The sequence below is a fragment of the Ictidomys tridecemlineatus genome, chromosome 5 (assembly GCF_052094955.1).
Source record: "Ictidomys tridecemlineatus isolate mIctTri1 chromosome 5, mIctTri1.hap1, whole genome shotgun sequence".
In the NCBI taxonomy this organism is placed as follows: domain Eukaryota; kingdom Metazoa; phylum Chordata; class Mammalia; order Rodentia; family Sciuridae; genus Ictidomys; species Ictidomys tridecemlineatus.
Window position 1 is genome coordinate 177,961,799 of NC_135481.1, and position 26,264 is coordinate 177,988,062.

General features: G+C 34.9%; 1 protein-coding gene across 3 annotated transcripts in view; it reads left to right on the forward strand.

Annotated features, from left to right (window-relative positions):
* Positions 1-26,264, forward strand: part of Itch (itchy E3 ubiquitin protein ligase) — a 122,257-nt gene that overhangs the window by 85,631 nt on the left and 10,362 nt on the right. For all 3 annotated transcript variants that reach the window (XM_005329914.5, XM_040276585.2, XM_040276584.2), the window contains 10 exons: positions 1,537-1,621; positions 6,322-6,450; positions 13,646-13,718; positions 14,527-14,598; positions 16,672-16,760; positions 18,994-19,153; positions 19,337-19,470; positions 19,805-19,945; positions 23,815-23,935; positions 24,567-24,671. In XM_005329914.5, the coding sequence (XP_005329971.1) occupies positions 1,537-1,621; positions 6,322-6,450; positions 13,646-13,718; positions 14,527-14,598; positions 16,672-16,760; positions 18,994-19,153; positions 19,337-19,470; positions 19,805-19,945; positions 23,815-23,935; positions 24,567-24,671 (1,109 nt within the window). The remainder of the gene's footprint in view (positions 1-1,536; positions 1,622-6,321; positions 6,451-13,645; positions 13,719-14,526; positions 14,599-16,671; positions 16,761-18,993; positions 19,154-19,336; positions 19,471-19,804; positions 19,946-23,814; positions 23,936-24,566; positions 24,672-26,264) is intronic.

The following is a 26,264-nucleotide window of genomic DNA, read 5'->3' on the forward strand; positions in this document are numbered from 1 at the left end:
TTAAAAAGAATCAGTGTAAGCTGAGTATGTAGCTGTGTGGTAGAATGCTTGCCTAGCATACACAAGGCCCTAGATTTTATTTCCAACACAGCAAAATAATTAAGTTAATAAGTAAGTATGTAGAAATAAATAAATAATGTCTATCTTAATTGAATTTTTTTTTAAAGAGAGAGAGAGAGAGAGAGAGATTTTTAACATTTATTTTTTAGTTTTCGGCGGACACAATATCTTTGTTTGTACGTGGTGCTGAGGATTGAACCCGGGCTGCACACATGCCAGACGAGTGCGCTACCGCTTGAGCCACATCCCCAGCCCTATCTTAATTGAATAATGCCAAACATATACCAACAAAACAATTAAGTTATTACCCTAACCTCCAACTCCCACTTATGTTTAAGAAATGAGGTGATATAGTAATGTAGTGTAGGAAAAAAATCTCTGGAGATCTGAGTTTCCATATTATCTCTACTTCTTAATTATAGGGTTTGAGGGTAGGTCACTTAACCTCTCTGAGTTTTCTTTATCTTCAGAATAAAAATAAAACCATCTGCCAGGCATGGTGGTGCACACCTGTAATCCCAAGCAAGGGCTCGGGTGGCTGAGACAGAAGGATTATGAATTCAGAGCCAGCCTCAGCAAAAGCAAAGTGCAAATAAGCAACTCTCTAAATAAAATACAAAAGAAAAAAAAAAGAGCTGGGGATGTGGCTCAGTGGTCAAGTGCCCTTGAATTCAATCCCCAGTACCCGAATGAATGAATGAATAAAACTTATCTACTTCTTGGAGCTATTAAGAATAAAATGAAGGCTGGGGAATGTGGCTCAAGCGGTAGCGTGCTCGCCTGCCATGCGTGCGGCCTGGGCTCGATCCTCAGCACCACAGACAAACGAAGATGTTATGTCCGCCGAAAACTAAAAAATAAATATTAAAAAATTCTCTCCCTCTCTCTCTCTCTCTCTCTCTCTCTCTCAAACTGATCATTAAAAAAAAAAAAAAAAAAAGAATAAAATGGGGGCTGGCATTGTGGCTCAGTGGTAGAGCACTTGCCTGGCATGTATGAGGCCCTGGGTTCAATCCTCAGCATCACATATAAATAAATTAATAAAATAAAAGATCCATTTACAATTAAAAATACAAAAAGATTTTTTTGAACTAAAGATATGGCTCAGTGATAGATTGCCTAGTTGTGTGAAGCCCTGAGTTCAATTCCCAACACCACAGAATATTTAAAAATATCATATGTAAGAAGCTAAAAAACTTATTTTGCTGCTATTGGTTTGACTGAACTGAAGGATCTGGTGGGTAGGACATTGATTTAAGTCTGGCTTCAGGGATGTAATTTTATTTCTATAACTTTAGTTAGTTTGTATTTAATAGTCAAAGAATAAATTAAACTTTTAAAAGATGTGATAATACAAAATCAATAATGCAATGAGATGGGCAAATTCAGTTCGTTTTGTCTTAGTTTCAGGAAAAAGACTATGCCAACATTAATGGTTTTTTTGTTGTTGTTTGTTTGTTTGTTTGTATAATAAAGAGAAGAGAACTGATAGCAATGGCAGAGTATATTTTGTCAACCACAACACTCGAATTACACAATGGGAAGACCCCAGAAATCAAGGGTAAGAACTTTTAGTAACTAGTGTATTTATAACTTTTTAAAAATTGCTTACCTATTTCTGACTCCGTTGCATATTCTTTCCTCAAAGGCCTTAAACATTGATCTCCTTTCTATTCAATGGAGAAAATTTTTTACTTTCATGTAGTGAAAAGCTTAAGAGTTTCTTGAAAGTCTGAAAAAAATTCCTTATACATGAAAATAGTCTTATGTTCAAATATTCACTTCTATATATTTATTAGTAGTAAAATCAGATGAGTAAGTATAAAGCAGGGTTTCTTAATCTGTGATTACTGCATAAAATTTGGGGTATGTGTCTTACAGGGGAAAAAATATGTCCTCAGTTTTACTAATCTTTACCTGAAATTTAGTATTTCCTTCTATTATGCGTATGAGGCTGACCTAGTAGAATTAGCAATGCCTAGGACTTTGCCACCAGAAGAAATCACAAGGTTTGAAAAATTTTGTGATTGTTTTGTGATTGAAACAATTTTGTGATTGTTGTAGATATCTCAAAATATTCTTTGCATATATCATTATAAGAATTATAAGCCAGGCATGTTGGCACATGCCTGTAATCCCAGTGGCTCCAGAGGCTGAGGCAAGAGGATTGCAAGTTCAAAGCCAGCTTCAGCAAAAGCAAGGTGCTGAGCAACTCAGTAAGACCCTGTCTCTAAATAAAATACAAAATAGAGCTGGGGATGTGGTTCAGTGGTCAAATGCCCCGAGTTCATTCACTGGTACCAAAACCCCAAAAAACAACAAAAAACCCCACCCAACTTAAGGCTGAGGGTAGAGTTCAATGGTAGAGTACTTGCCTAGTATTTGTGAAGCCCTTCATTCAATCCCCCGTACCAAAAAAAAAAAAAAAAAGAAAGAAAGAAAAAGAACTTGCTAGTTAATGTATTAATAAAGTGACACACTCTCACAAATTTGTCTTTAAAGTTTTAATAACTACACCAAAGTGGCACCTATGAGTACATTGCTTATCTTAGTAACATTACATAATAGTCTGTGTATTAGTTTACTAGGGCCATTGCAATAAACTCTATCACAAATGGAGTAGCTTAAACAACAAATTAATGTCTTTTAGTTCTGGAGGCTAGAGCCCAAGAGATCAAGGTGTTAGCAAGACCATGATTCCTCTGCTGTCACTGGGAAAAGATCTATTTCAGACCTTACTTCTAGTTTCTTACAATTCTTGGCTTGTCAGCATTATTTCAGGGTTCACATGGCTTCCTGTGTATACATTTCTGAACACCAATTTCCTCTTTTTATATGAACACTTGTTCTTCAGAGCCAGTGACCACCCCCCACCACCATATGCCAATATGACATCATCTTAACTGAAACATTCCAATAACCTTTATCCAAATAAAGTCATATTCCAGGGTACTGGTAGCTATAACTTAAGCGTTTGGAGGTAGGACACATTCAACTTGTAACAGTCTATAAAATCATTCATTTATCAGATTGCCAAATGTTTCCATTATGCAAGGAATTTGGCAAATTTACAATCAGTTTAGATAGTAACCACAAGTTTTCGGGTCCCCAAGACAATTCCCCCTTCAGACCAGCTGCCAAAAATTCTCACTAAACCTTATACTCAACAACCATGTGTATCATAAAGAAAGAATATAAAATAGAACCAGCAGAAGGAAGAGATTTATAGAGCAGAGTTTGGGAGGGTTCTAGATATCCGACAGTGTGGAACAATATATATTGATGTTCGGTATTTTTAAGTTGTAGATGGACACGATACCTTTATTTTATTATTTTATTTATTTATATGGTGCTGAGGATCGAACCCAGTGCCCCACACGTGCAAGGCAAGCATGCTACCACTGAACCACAATCCCAGCCCCTGATGTTCAGTTTTGAACAGGATGTCTTTGGTATCTAGAATTTTTATTTGGGTTTGATCATATTCTTCTCTCTTGGCTGACATCTTTTGTCTTTATCCCTACCTGGAGGTTTGAGATAAGACCTATTTTCAAGTTCCTCCTGAAGTCAAAACTGATGTAGTATATCCCAGGTCTCTATCATCAGATCACCTCCCAGTAGTTGAGGACAAAGACCAGACTTCTCTTGGGAATTCCTCTTGGGATTCCTCATGACACGTGTTTCTATAATTTTTGTTCTAAAGATAGTCTTTAAATGTAAAATATATATTTTGGGCACCAACAAATGATAGTGTTTTTTATGGAATTATTATGTTTAATTTGAATATATTCAATTACATGAAAAAATAATTAAGATTTTCAAAGATGAGATGTTTTAAATTTTAATTTCTCTCAAAAATTTTATCTTTGAGTCTGGGGATGTAGCTCGGTTGTTATGTACTTGTCTAGCATGCACAAAGCCCTGTGTTTCATCCCCAGCACTACCCCCCCACCCCCACCCCCTCCAAAAAAATATATCTAAGGATAGAATTGAATAAATCAAGCCAGACACAGTAGTGATTCCTATTACTCCAGAGACTAAGGCAGAAGATGGCAGGTTTAAGGCCAGCTTGAGCATCTAAGTGAGATCCTATCTAATATTAAAAATAAAAAGGGATAGGGACATACAGCTCAGTGATAGAACACTCTGATTCAGATTGAGAGAATTGAGCAAGTCATCTTTCTATAATTTTTTCACCCTTGACCTTTTAAAGTTTTAGAGCTAAATAGTAGAATAATATTTCAATAAGTAGCACAACTGACCTAGTTCTAATTTATTTTGTTTTCAAGACAACTTGTTACTGAGCCTATCCTCCAACCAAAATTTCAACAAAACTTTTTTGTATTTTTGATAATCTATTTTATTTGATATTTGTATTCAATTATATGCATACAGCTAGATATTCTTAATCTTTTGATGTTGTTTACAAAATGTGGTTCAAAACAGTGGTTTTTCTGAAGTATAGCCCTTTATTTTGCAGAAGTACGCTTGAGGAAAGTGACACTATTAACAGCAATAGTGGCTAAATTCCTAAATGACTCCAGATCCTCCTGTTGTTCTTTTCTGAGGTGAACTTGAACATTTCTGTTGTTCTTTTTTGTACCAAACCCACCGGATGAGAAAATTGAATCTGTAAAATAGAAAAAAATGAACCAGCACATATGGATAAATATTGCAACATTTATTACACCTAACCAGCTAAAAAAAAAGACTGGTTACCATTATGTCAGATACAGATACACAAATAAAGACAGCAAAAGAGGTATTCCATAGTTCCCTATTTATTCTAGTATAATATTTTGAAATGTAAAAAGTTTTAGGTTTATTTATTCTAATACCTCACTTATTTTAAGTGATAACCGATTAAAATTAAGTCAATTATGTAATTCCTATTCTAAATTTCATATAATATTTTCAAGGGGGAGGAGTTGTTGTCAAACACAAATACTGCAACGTGTTAGATGCTCTGCTAGTTGTATAAATAGGAAGTACTTTGAGATGCCCAGGAAAGAGTCATCAATCTCTTGTAGTAGGAGGAATAATAATAATTACAATATGAAGCATTACTCTGTGCTAGACGTCTTACTTACCTCATTCCTCGTATAATCTTATTACATAAACAATGTTATTTTCATTTTATGAATAAAGAAAAATTAAGTTTATTTTATTTTTGGAACTGGGGATTGAACCTAGGGGTACTTTACCACTGAGCCTCATCCCCAGCCCTTTTAAATTTCTATTTTGAGACAGGGTCTTGCTAAGTTTCTTTGGGTCTTGCTAAATTGCTGAGACTGGTCTTGAATTTGCCATATTCCTGCCTCAGCCTCTTAAGTCCCTGGTTTTACAGATATTTCACTGCACCCAGCAAAAGAAGATGGAGTTTAGAGAGATTTAGTTGTTTTCCTAGTATCACAAATTTTCAAGATATAAAGATAGGTGTTAAAGAAATAGAAATACTTAATTAAAAAAAATTTTTTTGAGTTGCCTTAACAAAAGAATAATAGAGATTTGGGTCAAAGGCTTCACTTGGAGATGAGAGAGATCATGTCTTGATTGGGAAAATGATGACCAGCCATATTCCATGAAATCACAGGATTTATGTAAAGAAGTTAGAAGTTTGGGTGCAGAGAAAATGTAAAAGGGAACATTCAAGGCCAAGGTATAGAAACTGAGTAAATGCCAGGTGGAAGAATATAGAACTTAACATTGGAAGTGGTATAACAGTGCTAGCACTTTAAAGGAAGAACTAATTTGATGCAGTCTCTTATTTGAGAAAGATACTCTGTCAGCCATATCAATATAAGAGCCAGAGCAGAATGAGACTAGAGGGAGAAAAACCCATTTAGGTGACTGTTGAGGATGTTTAAACAAAAGACAGTTAATGCCCAGAGTAAGGATGGTTGTGGAGGTAGAAAATAAGGATGAAGATAAAGACTTTTAAGACAGATGGGCAGAACTTATTTAATCATGAGATGTTTAAGGTGGGTTATGAAGTAGATAGAAGAGCATAGGCCAAGAATATGGTGGAAAATTGAGTGGTGATTGAGTGGTTTTTAATGTTAAGTTCTAATGATGTGTTTAACGTATACATAGGATGTCCAAATAGAGTGTCTAGTGCACAACTGAAAATATTAGACCAAATTGTTTTCTAAAAGATTTTATACTACATTAATATATGTTTATGGATATTTTTAGTTTCTGTACTTGACAAATCAACAACTCTTTAAAATCTTGTTTATATTTTTTCCCTATGTTTTGTAGTCAGTTAAATGAAAAGCCGTTACCTGAAGGCTGGGAAATGAGATTCACAGTGGATGGAATTCCATATTTTGTAGACCACAATAAAAGAACAACTACCTATATAGATCCACGCACAGGAAAATCTGCCCTGTAAGTATTCCAAACATTGTAGATTGAAAATAAAATAAATTTCTCTGTTTTGGGGCGGGGGACAGTTACTGGTAATTGAATCCAAGGGCATTCTACCTCTGAACTATATTTCCAGACCTTTTTTATTTTTTATTTTGAGACAGGGTCTTTCTAAGTTACCGAGTCTCAAACTTGCCATTTTCCTGCCTTGCCTCTTGAGTTATTGGGCTTTCGGGCATTCACCATTGTGCCTGATAATTAATTTCTCAGATTTTGACAAAGATCTGAATTAGCAAGGAAGGGAAATCTCACTATTTCTTTCCCCCACCCCCACTGTGTGTGTGTGTGTGTGTGTGTGTGTGTGTGTGTGTGTATTTCTAAGCATTCAATCTACCACTGAGTTTTCTAAGCATTGAATCTACCACTGAGTTACAACCCCAGCCCTTTTTATTTTCTTTATTTTGAGACAGGGTTTCACTAAATTGCTCAGCTTACCCTGAACTTAGGATCCTCCTGCCTTAGCCTCCTGTGTAGCTCGGATTACAGGCGTGTGCCACAATACCCACCTTCTTACTATTTCTTGAGTTGGCTTGCCAGTAGATCTCTATGTACTGTCCTTTGCCCATTTTTTTTCTTTGCTCATTTTTTAATCAAGTCATTGGGGGTTTGGGGTTACATTTTAGTTTTCTCTATATAATCATGAATTGATTAATGATGAGGATACATTCTGAGAAATGAATCATTGTATGAACAAAAGAGTATACTTAGATAAACCCACATGCTTTCTGTGAATCTAGGCTGTGTTGTATACGCACCCTACCTAGATGATGTAGTCTTTTGCTTCTGGGGCCATGATGAACAGATTACCCGATTAAATCGAGTGCAGGATAAAATGATGTAATCAAGAGACACAGTAAACACAAGATATGTGAGGCTGCTGCCAGCATAACATGGCATACTATTTTACAGTAAACTCTTTGTTTTTATATAATTAGGAGTTCAGTTAAAATAATGATTGAAGGCATAATCGCTCTCGCCTGGCATGCGTGCAGCCGGGGTTCGATCCTCAGCACCACATACAAACAAAGATGTTGTGTCCACTGAAAACTAAAAAATAAAATATTTAAAAAAATAGTAACATAGTTTTTAATTATCATTATCAAGTATTATGCACTATGCATAATAGTATGTGCATAATAGTATGTGTATAATAGTATGTGCAATATTTTACTATGACTGGCAGTGCAGTTTATACCAGCATCACCTCAGACGTGAGTAATATGTTGTGCTACGATATTAAAGATGGCTGTGGCGTTATGAGACCATTATCTTAAATGTGATCTGTCATTGACTGAAACATCATTATGCCATGAGTGACTATATTCTGAATATTAATTCCTTATTAGATACATGAATTAAAAGCATTTTCTTCCATTTTTTACTTTGGATAGTGCTCTTTGATACACAAAAGCTTGAAAACCTGATAAAGTCCATTTTGTCTATATTTTAGTGCCCATGCCTTTGGTGTCATTCCCAAGAAATTATTGCCAAATCTAGGTTTTTTCTTCTCCTAGGTTTCCCTCTGAGAGTTGTAGAGTCAGAGCTTGTACATTTGGGTGTTTGATTCATTTTGAGTTAATTTTTGTATATGATATTGGATAAGGGTGCAATCTCAATTTTTTATGCGTGGATATCCAGTTTTCCTAGCAGCATTTGTTAAAAAGACTTCTTCTTTTGTTATTTAGTCTTGGCCTCTGTATTAGCCAGCTTTCCATCGCTTTAATAAAATACGTGACATAGGCTACTTAGTACAGAAATTTATTCCACTCAGTTTTGACCAGAGTCTCAACAGGCTGAATGAGGACCGCCACTTGCCTACATTACCTCATGGCAGATGGTAGTATATTACAGTGGAAGAATATGTAGAAGTAATTGGTCATCTTTTTTTTAATATTTATTTGTTAGTTGTAGTTGAACACAATACCTTCATTTCACTTATTTATTTTTATGTGGTGCTGAGGATTGAACCTAGGGTATCCTCATGTGAGGCAAGTGCTCTACCACTGAGCCACAACCCCAGCCCAAACGGTCATCTCTTAAAGTGGGTAGAAAGAAAGTACAATCTGGGTCCCACAGTCCCCCTTGAGAACACACCCCTAATGATGTAATGATCTCCTAGTAGGTCTAACATCTTAAAGATCCAGAGCAACTCCTAATACCATTACCCTGGGGATATTCAACATCCAAACCTTCGAGGCAGCCTTGTCAAAAATTATTCAATATGTTGGTGAGGGTTTCTTTTTGGGCTTTCCATATTCCATTCTGTTGGTCTAAATGTCTGTCTTTATGCCAGTGCAACACTGTTTTGATTACTATGGCTCTGTAGTATATTTTAACATTTGGAAGTATAAATCCTCTATCTTTGTTCTTCCTTTTCAAGATGATTTTGGCTATTGGGATTCCTTGATATTCTGTACTAATTTTAGGATTTTTTTTTGTCCTATTTCTACAAAGATGTTCTTGTTATTTTGATAGGAATTACATTGAATCTATAGATCTGTTTGGTAGTATGGTGATTTTAACAATACTAATTCTTCTAATCCGTGAAATGTGGATATTGTTCCATTTATTTGTGTTATTTTTAATTTCTTTCAACAGTATTTTGTAGTTTTTGATAGACAAGTCTTTTACTCTTCATTTCATTCCTGAGAATTATATTTTTGCTGTTATTGTAAAAGGAATTATTTTTTTTTTAATATTCTACTACTTTTCTGAATTTGCTTATTTTAACAGCTTTTTTATGTGGAATCTTCAAAGTATTTCCTGCACAAAAGATCAAATCAATATACAGGCACAGTGGGCTGCGGATGTGGCTCAAGCGGTAGCGTGCTCGCCTGGTATGCGTGTGGTTCGATCCTCAGCACCACATACAAGGATGTTGTGTCTGCCGAGAACTAAAAAATATACAGGCACAGTGGTGCACACTTGTAATCCCAAAGATTCATGAGGCTAAGGCAGAAGGTTTGCCAAGTTGAAGGCTTGTCATGGTAACTTAGTGAGACCCCATTTCAAAATGAAATATAAAAAGGGCTGGGGGTGTAGTTTAGTGGTGGAACGCTCTTGGGTCCCACTATCAGGAAAAGAAGAAAAAAAAAAAAAGGCATATCATCTGCAAACAGATCATTTTACTTCTTCCTTCCCATTTTGGATGCCTTTGATTTCTTTTTCTTGCCTAATTGTTTTGGCTGTAACTAACAATAGAATGTTGATCAGAAGCGATGAAATTAGGCATCCTTATATTATTTCTAATCTTAATGGAAAAGCTTTCATTCTTTAACCATTCAATGTGATGTTCATTGTGAGATTTTCACATACAGCCTTTATTATGTTGAGGTAGTTTCCCTCTATTCCTCATCTGTTGAGTATTTTTTATCATGAAAACGGTATTGAATTTTGTTTAATGCTTTTTCTGCATCAATTGAGATGATCATGTGGGTTTCTCCTCTTCATTCTGCTAATGTGGCATATTACAATTTTTTTATATGTTGAACTGTCCTTTGAGTCCAAGAATAAATCCTGCTTTATCAACTTCATCAAAAGGATTAAAATACTAATCCTTTTAATATTTTACAAAAAGTTTTTCCTAATATTTTCTTGAGGATTTCTATATCTGTATTGGTAAGAGGTATTTGTTTATAGTTTTCTTTTAGCGTTTATGTGACTTTCTTATCAAGGCAGTTCTGCGTGCCCCCCTCATTATCATTTACTTTTATACTTATGCATATTAAAAGCTTTCATATTTAAAGCAAAAACTGAGAAATGAAGCCAATTGAGTATTAATGAAATTGCAGAGGTAATTTATATGGAAATAAATAAATAGATACTGTTATATCATTCATTTTAGTTACAATTAAGTTTGGGTACATATAACATGAAAACCCAAAACAATAGTGGCTTATAAAAGTAGAAGTATATTTATCTCCATCTTTTTATTTATTTATTTTCATGTGTATGCCTATGTAGACACATAGATGGTTAGTAATAATAAGTAAACTGAAATATTCAAATAACCCAAAAGAATGCAGAAAAGGACAAACAGAAAAACAAAAAAATACAAGAAAAAATAAACAATAAATGTTAGACCTAAATCTAAACATCTCAATAATTGCATGAAATCTAAATGAATGTCTCAGTGAGAAGTTAGTCAATATAACAATATAATTTGGCCAATCACTCCTCAGCACTTTCCCTGTCCCTCCCTGCCTCCAACTCTTTGATCCCTTTCCTCTACTGATCTCTCTTTAATTTTCATGAAATCTGCCCCACCTTTCTTTTCCTTTTTTTCCTCTAGCTTCCACATAGAAGGAAAAAAATACAACCCTTCAAATAACCTAAAACCTTCTGAGTTTTAATCATTTTGTTTAACATGATGGTCTCTAGTTCTGTCCATTTTCCTGCAAATGAGAAAATTTCATTTTTCTCTATGGCTGAATAAACTTTCATTTTATGTATCTCACATTTTCTTTATCCATGCATCTCTTGATGGACACCTAGGCTGATTCCATAATTTCATTATTATGAATTATGCTGCTTCTCTCCATCTTTTAAAAATAGTTCAGGCAAGAATATATCTTCTAGGGTACTTGCCTAACATTCACAAGGCCCTGGATTTAATCCTTAGCAGTGCAAAAAAAGAAAAAGAATTTAAAAAATGGCCATTGAGACATAGCCATGTGTATTGTGGCTCAAGGGGGGGTGGGGGAACATCCCAAGAGAGATTAGGAAATATTTTGTACTAAATCCTAATGAAAGTACAACATATCACAATCTGTGAGATTTAGGTTAGTAATCCTGAGAAGACAGTTAATTGCTCTAAAGGATTAGATCAGAAAATTAAGAAAGGCATGAAATCAGTGATTTCTACTTCCCCCTTAATAAACTTAGAAAGAGGAATCTCCTAGTAAGTACAAGAAAGGACATAAAAATAATAGCAGTAATCAATGAAATGGAAATGAAACAGTAGAAAAATCAAAAGTAGAAGGATCTTTGAGAAGCAGTAATAGTATTGACAGCCCCTAGTAATCCTGATAAAGGAAAAAAGAGAAAATACAAATTACTAGTATTAAAGCAAAAGACCTTTATCTAGTAAAAAAATGAAATTCATAATTAAAGAATTTTCCATAAACAAAATTTTGGTTTGCAGCCAGGCATTGTGACACATACCTGTAATCCCAGCAACTCAGGAGGCTGAGGCAGGAGGATTACAAGTCTGAGGCCAGCCTGGGCAATTTCATAAGACCCAGTTTCAAAATGAAAAGTAACAAGGACTGTGTCTTAGTGTTACAGGGTTTCTGGGTTCTATCCCTAGTAACCCAAAAAACAAACAAACAAACAAAAAACACTGGTCTAGACAGCTTTACTGGTAAATTTTATCCAACTTATAAAGAATAAATAGTATTTTTTTTTAAAGAGAGAGTGAGAGAGGAGAGAGAGAAAAAGAGAGAATTTTTTTTTTAATATTTATTATTTAGTAATCGGCGGGTACAGCATCTTTGTTTGTATGTGGTGCTGAGGATCGAACCCGGGCTGCCAGGCGAGCGCGCCACCACTTGAGCCACATCCCCAGCCCCAATAGTATCAATCTTATTCAAATTCTTCCACAAAACATAAGGGATGGGAACACTTCCCAAATCATTTTATGAAGTTTCTATAATCCAGGTACCCAAACCAGATAAGAAAAGTATAACAAAATAAGACTAATAATTTGTTTATTAATATTTCTCAGAACATAGCTGTTAAAATTCTTAATAATTATAATGGCAAATTGCCAGATATAAAAGGGATTATTTTACTACCATCAAGTGAAGTTTATCCCAATAATGAAAGTTTTAATATATCCAAATCAATAAAATTTACCATATTAATACATTAGAGGAGGAAAAACCTATGGTCATTTCAGGAAAAGCTTTTGACAAAATACAAATTTATGATAAAAAGCCCTAGCTACCTGGAAAAGCTCTTACCCACAAAAAGGCATTTACAAAAAACCATAGTTAACATCACACTTCATGATGAAGTACTCCAAAAGATCAAGAATAAGACAAGAATGTTTACTTGTCACTACTGTCATTCAACAATGTATTGGTAGTTATAGCTATGGCAATGAGATAAGAAAAAGAAAAAATTGGAAAGAAAGAAGCAAAACTGTCTCCCCACCACCACACACAGATAACATATAGAAAATACTAAGGAGTCTAGAATATATTAGAACTAGTAAGTGAATTTAACAGTGTCACAGGATACAAAGTCAATAACAAAATCAATTTTATTTTTATACTGAAATTCATTCAACATTTAGAAAATGAAATTTAAGGTAGGCTAAGAAGAAAACCAGTTGGTGTGAAGTCCAGGGCTATCTGGGAAGCCCCAGAACATCATATTGATCTAGGTTCGTCCCTTCCTCTTCTTTCCACATACCTTTATTTTATTTTTAAATATTTATTTTTTAGTTATACTTAGAGACAATACCTTTGTTTTATTTATTTTCTTAATGTGGTGCACATCCCAGGCAAGCACTCTGCCACTGAGCCACAGCCCCAGTCCTAGGTTTCTTTCTTTATGTCCTACCATCCAGAGCCTGGTCTCCATCCTCAGTATCATCCCATGATCTGTGACAGATAGCTGCTGTGAAACTTCTTCCGTCAAAGTCTGCACTCCCATACTGGAATATGGAGGAAGGGAAAATTGGAATGGGAAAAAACAAAAACAGAAATTTCCCTTTCCAGCTCTCTCTATTCTGAAAGTCTCATATGACATTTCCATTTAGAGCTCCTTAGCCAGACTTGAAGTGATATGAACGAATTGAGAAACAGTCTTTATCCTAGATAGCAGTCTTGCCTACATGACTATGAAGAGTTTTATTTAAGGAAAAAGCATAGATAGCATTCTCAGAACTCCCTTTAACCAGCCCTGTTAGTTTTGGCTATATATAAAAAAATCCACAACAGTGGCTTCAGCAAGATCAAAATTTCTGTCTTTTCCTAAAAATTGAACCTGGGAAAACATTCACTAACAACAAATTTTGTGTTTGGAATGTGCTATTCTGAGTATTTTTGTCTTTTACCACTAAATTATGAAATGAGTGGGGTGTTTGCTTTCTTTCAGCGTTCTTTTTACAAGCAACCATATTTGTCACTTAACCCTTGTTCTTCCTCAGAGACAATGGACCTCAGATAGCCTATGTTCGGGACTTCAAGGCAAAGGTTCAGTATTTCCGGTTCTGGTGCCAGGTTAGTATTGGGACTGTATCTCTATACTTACTTTAGTTTATTAAGTTACTTATATTATTACACAGTGATTTTCAAAATGATTAACTCCTGGAAAAACAGGTAAAATGGGAAACATTAGAACCTCCTTCCCCTATTTTTAGGACAAAGAAATACATTTATTGATCTGGTAATTTGTAGCTTTTTTTTTTAATCCAGAAGATTAAGCTTAAAATCATTTGAATAATAAAACATTGTCACTTTTTCCTCAGTACTCAAATCTTCAAATACGTTAAAACTTTTTCTAATGTATAATCTGTGACCGACCATTTTCACATGTATTGTTTGATACAAGTGACTAATAGGTACATATATGTTCATACACAAATGACCACATATATTCAAACGTGTTGTTAGAGTGTTTTTCTAAATGTGATCAGCTGCTTCTAATGTCTAAATAAATTACTTGAATTAATGATTTTATGGGTACTAAGTAAAATTAATACATTAGAATGTTGTTTTATAAAATATCTCTAAACTTCAAAATCCTCTAATTAACTGAGAAACCAGAAAAATCAATTAGTTTTTTTAAAATAAAATTAAGATTTATTTGAGTCACTAAAGTAAGCATTGTGAATAAGATTTTTTCCCTGTTTCTCCTCTATCAAATAATATGTAATCAGCATGAATACTCACAAATGCATTGGTAAACACTACTGAATATAAATTCATGTTATTTTTTGTTATTTTTATAAACAAGTAAGACTTTTCCCTTTTTGTTTTTTAGTAGGTAATTTTAATAGAATTGACTTAAATCATTCTTATATTTCAGCAATTGGCCATGCCACAGCACATAAAGATTACAGTAACAAGAAAAACACTGTTTGAGGATTCTTTTCAACAGGTATTGTCTTGTTTACTGAGTAGTTCTGCTAAGCCAGAGCCACCTTTTGGTATTAACAGTTTAACCCAAACAGTTTTGAACTTGAGTTTGGAGTTCTTGAATTTTTAAATTTAATCTCATTACAGACTACCTTAGTATTTATCATTTAGGAACATGTACATAGTTTTGTGTATGTGTGTGTGTGCGTGCGTGCGCGCATGTCCGTGTGCCTCAGTGTTACTCATAGTGATTAGTGAGTTTCTGATTTCCACTTCTATGCTGTTTGGTGTTTGATTTGAAATAGATATAAAAATAGGGAGATAGGCTATCAATGGGCAAAGGTCTTGAAATATCCATATGAACATTGTGGAATAGGAAAGGAGATGGGATGACTTCATTTTTACACTCTGAATTACTTAGATTTTTATTATAAACATGTTACTGTTACAATTAAAAATTATTTAGATGTAGGAAACAAAATAAATAGTCATTGATGGCAGTATCTGATAAAGGATGTGTTAGATTTCCAAAATAGTCAACAATTCTTTTTACTTGCCCCCAGAACCTGAGTCAATTTATCAATCAACTTTATCTTGCAGATATTACCTTAAAAAAATACTTATTTATTTTTAGGTGTAGTTGGCCACAATGCCTTTATTTTATTTATTTATTTTTATGTGGTGCTGAGGATTGAACCCAGGACCTCGCACATGCCAGACAAGCGCTCTACTGCTGAGCCACAACCCCAGCCCTATCTTGCAGATATTACTAACAACCAACTATAACTAAATGTTAGGTGATTGGCCATGCCAATGGGGGCAAATGTGTTGAATTGAAAACATCTGGCTAATCCTTGTTTAAGATCAAATGTAGAAGTGATTATTTTCCAGATATCGTTGTAGCAACAACTCAAGAAGTAACTGAATGCAAAGGGGAAAGAGATTGAGATAGTTGGCAGTAGCTGGCTACTTGCTTTTAGAAATACTTGTGTTAATTTTCTAATGGAACCTCAATTATTAATATTAAAAGGGAAAGCCAGTTTGCATCCTGCTCTGTAGGAGCAGACAACTTTTTAGTGGGACTTGGAGCTTGACTGAGACCATTTAGAGAATTGTGGTCATACCCCTTGATCTGATGTTAGTCTTCAAGATCGTTCTATACCCTAGTCTTTGCTCATTTCTAGTTTTCATATTCATAATCACCCTTTTGTCACTGAGTAATCAGTCTGTGTTGAGTGAGTTTCTTGGAACATAACTTGGAACACAGCTAGTGTTAAGCTGTACTCCCAGCTGTAGGAAGCTGAGGCAGGAGAATTGCAAGTATGAGGCCAAACTTAGCAATTTAGGGAGAACCTGTTCCAGAATAAAATAAAAAGGACTAGGGACATAGATCTATGGTAGAGCACCCCTGGATTCAATCCCCAAAATGACCAAAAAAAAAGAATAGCACTATTTAAAAGAAAATTATATAGCCGAGTGCAGTGGTGCACAACCTGTAATTCCAGCACCTTGGGAGGCTAAGGCAAGAAGATTGGGAGTTCGGGGCTGGGATGTGGCTCAAGCGGTAGCGCGCTCGCCTAGCATGCGTGCGGCCTGGGTTCGATCCTCAGCAGCACCACATACCAACAAAGATGTTGTGTCCGCCGAGAACTAAGAAAAAATAAATAAATGTTAAAATTCTCTCTCTCTCTGTCCCCCTCTCTCACTCTCTCTTTAAAAAAAAAAAAAAAAGAAGAAGATTGGGAGTTCAAAGACATTGTCAGCAACTTATTGAGAGCCTGTCTAAAAATATTTAAAAAAGATATTGGATGTGACTCAGAGGTTAAGTGCCCATGGGTTTAATCTCTGGTATCAAAAGAAAAAAAGAAATTTAAATATGTATAAAGTATACAAAGAGACAGATACGTATAACATATAAAATGTTTTTGAAATTTAATGTGTTTTCTATATGTGTGGTGGTAACTAGATCACAAACAGCATTTTGTGTCCTGGGGGATTTAAGTTACCTTTAATGAAGAAAGTGTCAGATTTGGAAGTGACAGAATGATGTTTCCACAACTGCTTTTACCAATTTTCTTATTTTCTTATTTTGTAGATAATGAACTTCAGTCCCCAAGATCTGCGAAGACGATTGTGGGTGATTTTTCCAGGAGAAGAAGGTTTAGATTATGGAGGTGTAGCAAGGTAGTGATAATATGAATACTCAGAACTTAGTTCCTTTCTTCCAAAGGAAGAAGAATATCATTGCACTTTGCTTGCAAGTATTATTTTCTCAATCTTATATTTCAGGAAAATGAAATATGGCAAATTATTGTAGCTTTATTATGCTGGAGCTACAGAATTTCAACAAACATTAATTCAGCACTTTCTAAGGTATTGCTAGTTGACTTCACCTACATCATTCATTTAGCCCTCAGAACAACCCTGTGTGATAGAATTCTACAGATGATGAAGTTTAGAGATTCATCTAACACACATAATAAGTTGTATAGCCTGGATACAACCACCTCATGTCTGTTTCACAGAGCATGCAAGGCCCTTGACATTTCCTCCTCTTCATAGTACTGATACAGATAATACACAATTCCTAACTGATATTTAAAAATCTGTCATGAGAATACAGAGACTATATAAAATAGAGTTGAAAATCTTAATTCTTTTTTTTTTAAAGAGAGAGAGAATTTTTTTAATATTTATTTTTTAGTTTTCGGCGGACACAACATCTTTGTTTGTATGTGGTGCTGAGGATCGAACCCGGGCTGCACGCATGCCAGGCGAGCACGCTACCACTTGAGCCACATCCCCAGCCCGAAAATCTTAATTCTACTTTCTTCATATTGGAGCTACTAATCAAGCCCTGGAAAGTAGCCTTCAGGAAGAAATTGTGTTTCTGAGCAGGGCATGTGGTTTAGTGGTAGAGTGCTTGCTTAGCATAGTGGAGGTGCTGGGGTAGATCCCCAGAACAGCAAAAAAAGAGCCAGGCAAGTCTAGAAGCTGAAGCAGTAGAATTATGCGTTCAAGGCCAATCTCAGCAACTTAGATCATTTCTCAAAAGAAAAAAAAAAAAGAACTGAAGATGTAGATTAGGGATAAAGTGCCCCTGAATTCAATCCCCTGTATGAAAAGAAAGAAAGAAAAAAATCACTTTCCTTATTCCATAGCAATATGTCATACCAGGGCAAAAATTTACATAGTAGTGGCAATGTGGAAAGGCAAAGACTTTGGAGTCAGGAGTAGTATTAATGTTTTCTTTTCTGCACTCAATATTGTGATCTTCGGCAAATATCTTCAGCTGTAAAATAATAATAATGTCTGTCTATCTTGGATTATTATGAAGAATAGAAATACTTTAATAGAAATACATTAATAACCTAATTCAGAGCCTAAGTCTTTCTGTGCTCACTAACTGGTGACTACATTTTAGTAATCCTTTATATTGTGACATAAATTTCTTTCAAGTATATGAAATAGTCAGAAGTAAATGAGTAGATGGGCTGGGGTTGTGGCTTAGGAGTACAGTGCTTGCCAAGCATGTGTGAGGCCCTGGGTTCAATCCTCAGCACCTCATGTATTGTGTCCAACTACAATTAAAAATTGAATATTTAAAAAAAAAAAGTAAATGAGTAGAAACCTTTAATTTTGAACAAGTTAAAGATAATTCAGGAAGAGGCCAATTATTCAGTCTTATTTAGAAAACCACTAACAATATTAAAAGCAGCATTATTACCAGAGGCCATGAACTAACAGGAAAAGAGGTCTAGGAAACTGATAACACAATGTTTTGTTCCAGATTTGTTCTACCAAACCCATACATGTTATATAGTTAATAACCACAATCTCAGGTTAATATGGGTAGATATTTTCAGAGCACTTGAATTGGTGCTTTTAACAGCATTTTCTCAATTTTTAAGGAGCTGGAATTACTTGGTTTATAGCCTCCGAAACTGGAGGGTTGTTCACATTCATCCTAAATGGAGGTAGTGGTGGCACTTGTTGAAGATCACCATGGGACTTAGCAATGCATGGAATATTAGATGCATTTCAGCCACTCTCATCACATGAGTCAATAGTGAATTTTAACTTGTCTACATGTAGTAGCATTTCATCAATTCCAAGACTAATATTTTCAAAATTGGACTGTGTATTACCGTTATAATTGGAAAAAAATGTTAGTGGTTCATCAAATAAAGGTGCATTTAAAGTCAATAATGGGTTAGATTTTTTTGAAATATAACAGTAAGCAATATATAAATATCAACACATTTGAGCAGAAGCAATAAAAATCAACAGATTAGAGGTTAGACAACTAGTACCACCTAAGGAATGTAGATTCCTGAGAACATTGTAGCATTGATCTTTGATTTGTTGGCATTGTTACTTACGAGATTTTTCATCCTGAGTTTTCTTTTGATTTCAGAGAGTGGTTCTTTCTTTTGTCACATGAAGTTTTGAACCCAATGTATTGCCTGTTTGAATATGCAGGGAAGGATAACTATTGCCTGCAGATAAACCCCGCTTCTTACATCAATCCAGATCACCTGAAATATTTTCGTTTTATTGGCAGGTTTATTGCCATGGTAAGTGCAAGTGGAGAACTGTTGTGTTTACTTTGTTAAATCAACAATATTGAATTTTCTTACATATGCCATAAAAGATCATTTGACAGGGGAGTTTTTATAAATGAAGAATACACCTAATGTTTAGAAATAAAATTACTTTCATATAGTTATCTGAAATGATATTGTTTTCTTTTTGTATAGGCTCTGTTCCATGGAAAATTCATAGACACAGGTTTTTCTTTACCATTCTATAAATGTATCTTGAACAAACCAGTTGGACTTAAGGATTTAGAATCTATTGATCCAGAATTTTACAATTCTCTCATCTGGGTTAAGTAAGTTTCTATATATATTTAATTTATTAGAATAGAGCCTATATGCTTTCATTATGGTATTAGTAACTTATCAAACTATAGGCATGTAATTGGTTTATTGAATTTAAATGATCTGCACGTCAAACTTGTCTCTCTGTTTAATGTGATAAATTTCACAGGAGTACCTTAAGAAACTAGGTAGTAATATGATGGTTTAAGAGCATATAACCTTCTAATTTCTTATTTTGATGTTATAGTTTAATGTTAATTATTTTAGACCAGAGGCCTCAGGTCAAAACTTGAATTATGTTTGAATTCGTGGACATGACAAATAGTTCTAATTTTATTTGTACAGAGAAAACAATATTGAAGAATGTGGTTTGGAAATGTACTTCTCCGTTGATAAAGAAATTCTAGGTGAAATTAAAAGTCATGACTTGAAACCCAATGGTGGCAATATTCTTGTAACAGAAGAAAATAAAGAGGAATATATCAGGTGAGAGAGAATGTTTCTTTTGATATAGTTTAGCATTTCTGTTGATAATTTCCTATTAATAGTAATTGGCAATATTACACAAAAAATTTCCTTTTGTACTAATCATTATTCTATGTAAGTAGTTATTTCTCACTCACAGTTTCAGCCCAAAAGTGGGAGTTCCAAGGGTAGAAATGCTAGATCATTTCTTTTAAATTCCAATTCTGTGAACACTGTGCTAAATATCATTTCATTGCAAAAAAATCTTAAATTTGTATGCTGATATTTTCATGGGGAATATTAAAAAATTGGGCAAAATTTATAAGAAAATAATGGTTTATGGTATTTCCTCTATAATGCTTTGCACTGGTTCATTCTTGTAGTCACTGGTCCATTCATGTCTTCTCAACACCAGTTCTGTCTAATCAGGGTTAAATTGAGTGTATCTGCTGCTGCTTATGTTTCAGTTTCTATGTCTCTTTCTTGATTTTCCCTTTATAATTAGAAGTGTACAATTATACCCATCACCAACTACTATGTACAATCATTGTTTATTAGTTATATAATGTAGCCTTTCAAAAATTTAGTTTAAACTGGATGTGTTGGCATACGCCTATAATCCCAGCTACTCCTGAGGCAGTGAGTTGTAACTTCAAGGCCACGCTGGGCAACTTAGTGAGACCCTGTCTCAAAATAAAAAGAACTGAGGATGTAGCTCAGTGATAAAGGGCCCCTGGGTTAAATCTCTTGACCCACCCAAATAAATAAATAATTTTTTTTTTGGTTTTATTTTTTAAGAGGTATAATTTAGAGTAAAACGCCGAGAGCTTACCTAAGTAAATAGTTAATATTTTGGCAATTTCATACCAGAGATTGAGTTCAGAGGTGCTTAACCACTGAGCCACATTCCCAGCCCTTTTACTATTTTATTTTGAGACAGAGTCTTGCTAAGTTGCTTAGGACCTCAGCCTTCAGGCATGTGCCATTGTCCCCAGCTGGTAAATCACTCTTAAATGTCAGTTTTGTAAACATTATTCAGTATAGCATCATGTCCCTATAAAGATGACCTAAGGGGCTGGGATTGTGGCTCAGCAGCAGAGTGCTCATCTAGCCCGTGTGAGGCCCTGGGTTTGATCCTCAGCACCACATAAAAATAAATAAACAAAATAAAGATGACCCAAATTAAACTATGGGACATTTTGTTTTCCTTCTTCTGTTCCCCCATCCCATAACGGAGCAATAACATACGCATTTCCCTTCCCCTGGCCGAGAGGCAGCTGGTTCAGTTTAGTTTTATTTCTATATCAGATCCTGGACTTCCTAAAATGGAATCATATCATGTACTTTTTTGTATCTGTCTGGTTTATTCAGCATTATGAGATTTATCATGTTTTATGTTTCAGTATTTTATTCCTTTTTGTTGCTGAGACATGTTTCATGCTATGTGTACATCACAATTTGTATATCCATTCTCTCATTGACATTTCAGTTGTTACCCTCTTTGGGGTTATTATGAATAAAGCTGCCTTGAACATTTTTATTGAGCCTTTTTGTGAACCATATTTGTATTTCTCTTATATAAATACCCAGGAGTGAAACTGTTGGGTGTTAGGGTGGGTGCTTAACTTCATTAGAAACTTGCTGCCAGTTTCTTAAAGTGGTCCTGCCATTTTATAGGCCTACTAGCAGTGTTTGCATTTTTGTTTTACAATCTTGCCAATTCAGTATTGCCTGTAGTATATTCTTGTAGTTTGAACTTCTATTTCATCCTTCACTTATGGTATTGAGTACCTTTTTGTACATATTGATTATTTGTAGCTCTTTTGCCCATTTTATGATGGACATTTTGTAATTGGATGTCTTTCATTGGTTATTTTCTAATATGAGCATTTAAAGCAGTTTCTAGTTAAAACTATCACAATTGTGGGACATACCTTAGCTATGTCCCACAATTGTGATAGTTTTCATTATCATTTAGTTAAAAATTCATTGTGGTTTCTTCTTTCATCCATAAGTTATTTAGAAGTATATTGTTTAATTTCCAAAGTCTGGGGATTCTTTCCAACTACCTCTGTTTTCTCATTTAATTCCATTATAGTCAGAGAAGAGTCTCTAAATTATTACATTTTAAATATTTTGAAACTTGTGTTATAACCCAATGTGTGTTATATCTGGTATACTTGAAATGTTATGTACTGCCATTGTTAGGTTAAAATTCTATAAATGTCAATTAGGGTCAGATTGGTTGATGATATACTAAACTTTTCTATATCCTTATTGATGGTTTTGTTTTTGTTTTAATTTTTGGTGCTGGAGATTGAAACCAAGACCTCACACAGTTTGTTAAGCCTGTGCTCTACCACTGAGCCACACCCCTGGTCTTATTTTTTGCTTCATGTATTTTGAAGCTGTTATAGTTATAGTATATGTTATAGTATATTCTCATGTATATTATGCTTGCAACTAATGAATTGGCTCTCATGAAATGTCATTTTTCTATTTCTGTTATTATCCCTTGGGTTAATTAGTTTTTTTATCACTATGGTCAAAATATCTGACAGGGATAACTTAGAGGAGACATTTTTATTTTTGACTCAGGATTTCAGAGGCTTAGTCCATGATTGACTAAACCCATTGCTATGGGCCCAAGGTGAGTTAGAGCATCATAGCAGAGTGCACAGTGGAGGAGTACTATTCATGGCTGTCTAGAAAGTAGAGAAAGAAAGGGAAAGGGGTCACAAGGAAGTTGAATCTTTCCAGGGCATGCTCCACAGTGACCCATCTCCTCCAGCCATGCCCCATTTACCTACAGTCACCACCCAGTTATTACATTGAAACTAATATGGAGTGATTAGGTCACTGCTCTCATAATCCTATAATTTTACCTCAGATTGTCCTATATCAAAACCATAACATCCACTCCAGCTTTCCTGTGATGAGTTTATTTACATAGTATATTGTCATATCTAAATTTGTTTCTTGGGCTGGGAATGTGGCTCAGGCGGTAGCGCACTCGTCTGGCATGCGTGCGGCCCGGGTTCGATCCTCAGCACCACATACCAACAAAGATGTTGTGTCCGCCGAGAACTAAAACTAAATATTAAAAATTCTCTCTCTCTCTCTCTCTCCTGTCTCACTCTCTTTTTTTTTTTTAAGAAAACTTTTTTTTTTTTTAAGAGAGAGTGAGAGAGGAGAGAGAGAGAGAATTTTTAATATTTATTTTTTAGTTCTCGGCGGACACAACATCTTTGTTGGTATGTGGTGCTGAGGATCGAACCCGTTCTGTTGTTGTTATATTTATGCATATATTATAAATTTCATAATACCTTGTAACGCTAAAGTGTTATATATGTGTACAGCTGCTGGATTTGGCAGATTGGATCTGATAGACAGTAAAGATACTTTTTTTATATTAGATGGTATTTATTTGAGTAATTATATGGAAGCAAGAACAAAAGCAAAAGTGATAGGTGAGAAAAAGAAGAAAGTACATCACTAGAAAGGAGGAAACACCAACACCTGAAGTTATATAGGAGTCCCGGGACAGCTTTTCAGCCCCTGAATATTTGATATTAAAGAAATATCATTCTCTTTTTTGTTGTGATAATGGTGTGGTTATGCTTTTAAGAAACTTTATGCCAAGAGATGCTTGAAATTTTTTTAAAAAACTTATTTTTTCAAAGGAAATTACTCTAATGTATGAGCTAATGGCATGGATGATATAAGATAGGCATTGTGATAAAGCTTGGATGTTTACAAAGGGGTTCATTATACTCTACATTTATGTTTCAGGTTTTTCATAATAATAAAGTTTAAAATGTTTAACTTTATACTAGAATTTAAAGGTAAAATGTAAACTTCCTGATAGTTTTTTTATATTTATTTGCCAGAATGGTAGCTGAGTGGCGGTTATCTCGAGGTGTTGAAGAACAGACACAAGCTTTCTTTGAGGGTTTTAATGAAATTCTTCCTCAGCAGTATTTGCAATACTTTGATGCAAAGGAATTAGAGGTAACGAATTTTTCTTCATTCCCTTGCAGCATGCTAGTAAATAATAACTTCAGGTGTCTACTTTAAATTAACTTTTCCATCTTTCCAGTGGCAGTAGTATTTTTTCTGCTGGTATGATGTTTTGAAACATCCTCAATGGTTAAAAAAAATCAAAATTTATGGAGGGGACACAGGTATTGGAAAGATAGTGGAATGAGATGGACCTCACCTACCATAAGTACATGTATGAACACACGAATAGGTGTGATTCTATTTTATGTACAACCAGAGACATGAAAAATTGTGCTCTATATGTGTACTATGAATTGAAATGCATTCTGCTGTCATGTATACCAAATTAGAATAAATAAATGTAAAATTTAAAAAAGAAAAATTATAATTTATCCAAAAATGAAAGATCATTATTTTTTAAAAAAAGTGTTACATTAATACTTCTTTACAATTGAGTAGATTATTCCTTGAATATATGTATGTATGGAACCATATGTGAAACTTGCTTTCCTAGGTCATAGATCCGATTCTTGACGTACAGTTTATACCTGCTATTAATGTTTTTATTAATATTATCTTATGTCAATTATTTTTTTATAAAGTCACCTAAAGAAACAATTTGTCTTTTTCATCCCTAAAGGTCCTTTTATGTGGAATGCAAGAGATTGATTTAAATGACTGGCAAAGACATGCAATCTACCGTCATTACACTAGGACAAGCAAACAAATCATGTGGTTTTGGCAGGTTTGTTTCTAAATTTGTTTCAGTTGGTAACCACAGCATGAAATTTCTTCAAATTTACCACAATGAGTAAAAGAACAAAATATACCAGTGTGTGCAGTCCCCTCAGTCCATCCTATGCATTATAATACCAGTTATAGTAAATAAGTATAGCTGAGCATGGGGGTGCACACCTATAATCCTAGGGATTGAGGCAGGAGGATTGCAAATTTGAGCCAACCTCTACAATTTACCAAGACCCTGCCTCTTCAGTGGTAAAGTGCCCTAGGATTAAATCTCCAGTAAAGGAAAAAAAAATCACAGATTATAGATATGAACAACTACCATATTCATACTGGGGTTTGAGGTTTGAACCCAGAGGTGCTCTATCACTGAGCCATATCCCTGTTTTGAAACAGATTTAAGTTTTCTAGGCTAACCCTGAACTTGCTGCAATCCTCCTGCCTCAGCCTCCTGAATCATTAGGATTATAGACATGTGTCCTCTAGCCTTTTATAACCATTCTTTTAAGACTAAGTAACCTGGGCTGGGGATGTGGCTCAAGCGGTAGCGCGCTCGCCTGGCATGCGTGCGGCCCGGGTTCGATCCTCAGCACCACATACCAACAAAGATGTTGTGTCCGCCGAGAACTAAAAAATAAATATTAAAAATTCTCTCTCTCTCTCTCTCTCTCTCTCTCTCTCTCTCTCTCCCCTCTCACTCTCTCTAAAAAAAAAAAAAAAAAATTTAAACATAGAATTAATATATGATTCAGTAATTCCACTCCAAAAAGGAAAGACTCAGATACTGCCACATACATGTTGTAACAATATTATTTAAGATCACCAAAAGGTGAAATTAACCCATATGCCTGTCAATAGATGGGTAAATAAAATGTGCTATATATTTATAATGGACTGTTATTAAACCCTATAAATCTAACACACACACCCCCCAAAAATTGACCCATGCTAGAAATAGTATCCAAAAACCTAATGTTTTGAATAAGAATTAAAGGAAGTAGCCAGGCGAAGTGGTGTAAATTGTAATCCTAGCAGCTTGGGAGGCTGAGACAGGAGGATCATTAGTTCAAAGCTAGCCTCAGCAATTTAGTGAGGTCCTGTCTCAAAATAAAAAGGGCTGGGAATGTGGCTCAGTGGTTAAGCACCCCTGGTACCAAAAAAAAAAAAAAAAAAAAAAGTTGTAGGCACATAATACTACATATAGGTACGTGAACATTTAAAAAACATCAAGAAAAGGAAGTCATTGAATTCTATCTGGATCAGAATTCCTTGAGCTTGATTGGTTTGTATTACCAAAAAAGTCCATATAGACTGAAGCTCCATGTCCTATATAACTACCTGAATGTCTGATAGGCTAGGCAGATCTAGGAGGGGGGAAGCAGGGACTTCCTAAAAGAGCTCATCTTCCAACTGCATGAGTAGGGAGCTCTTAGGCCCCGAGCATGCTTCTTTTTAGACATGTTGTCCTGAGATTGATTTAGGGGAAATTGGTAAGCTTTGACAAACATGAAAATGCCCCCTTTAGGGCTGGGGCTGTAGCTCAGCGGCAGAGCACTTGCCCAGCATGCGTGAGGCACTGGGTTTGATCCTCAGC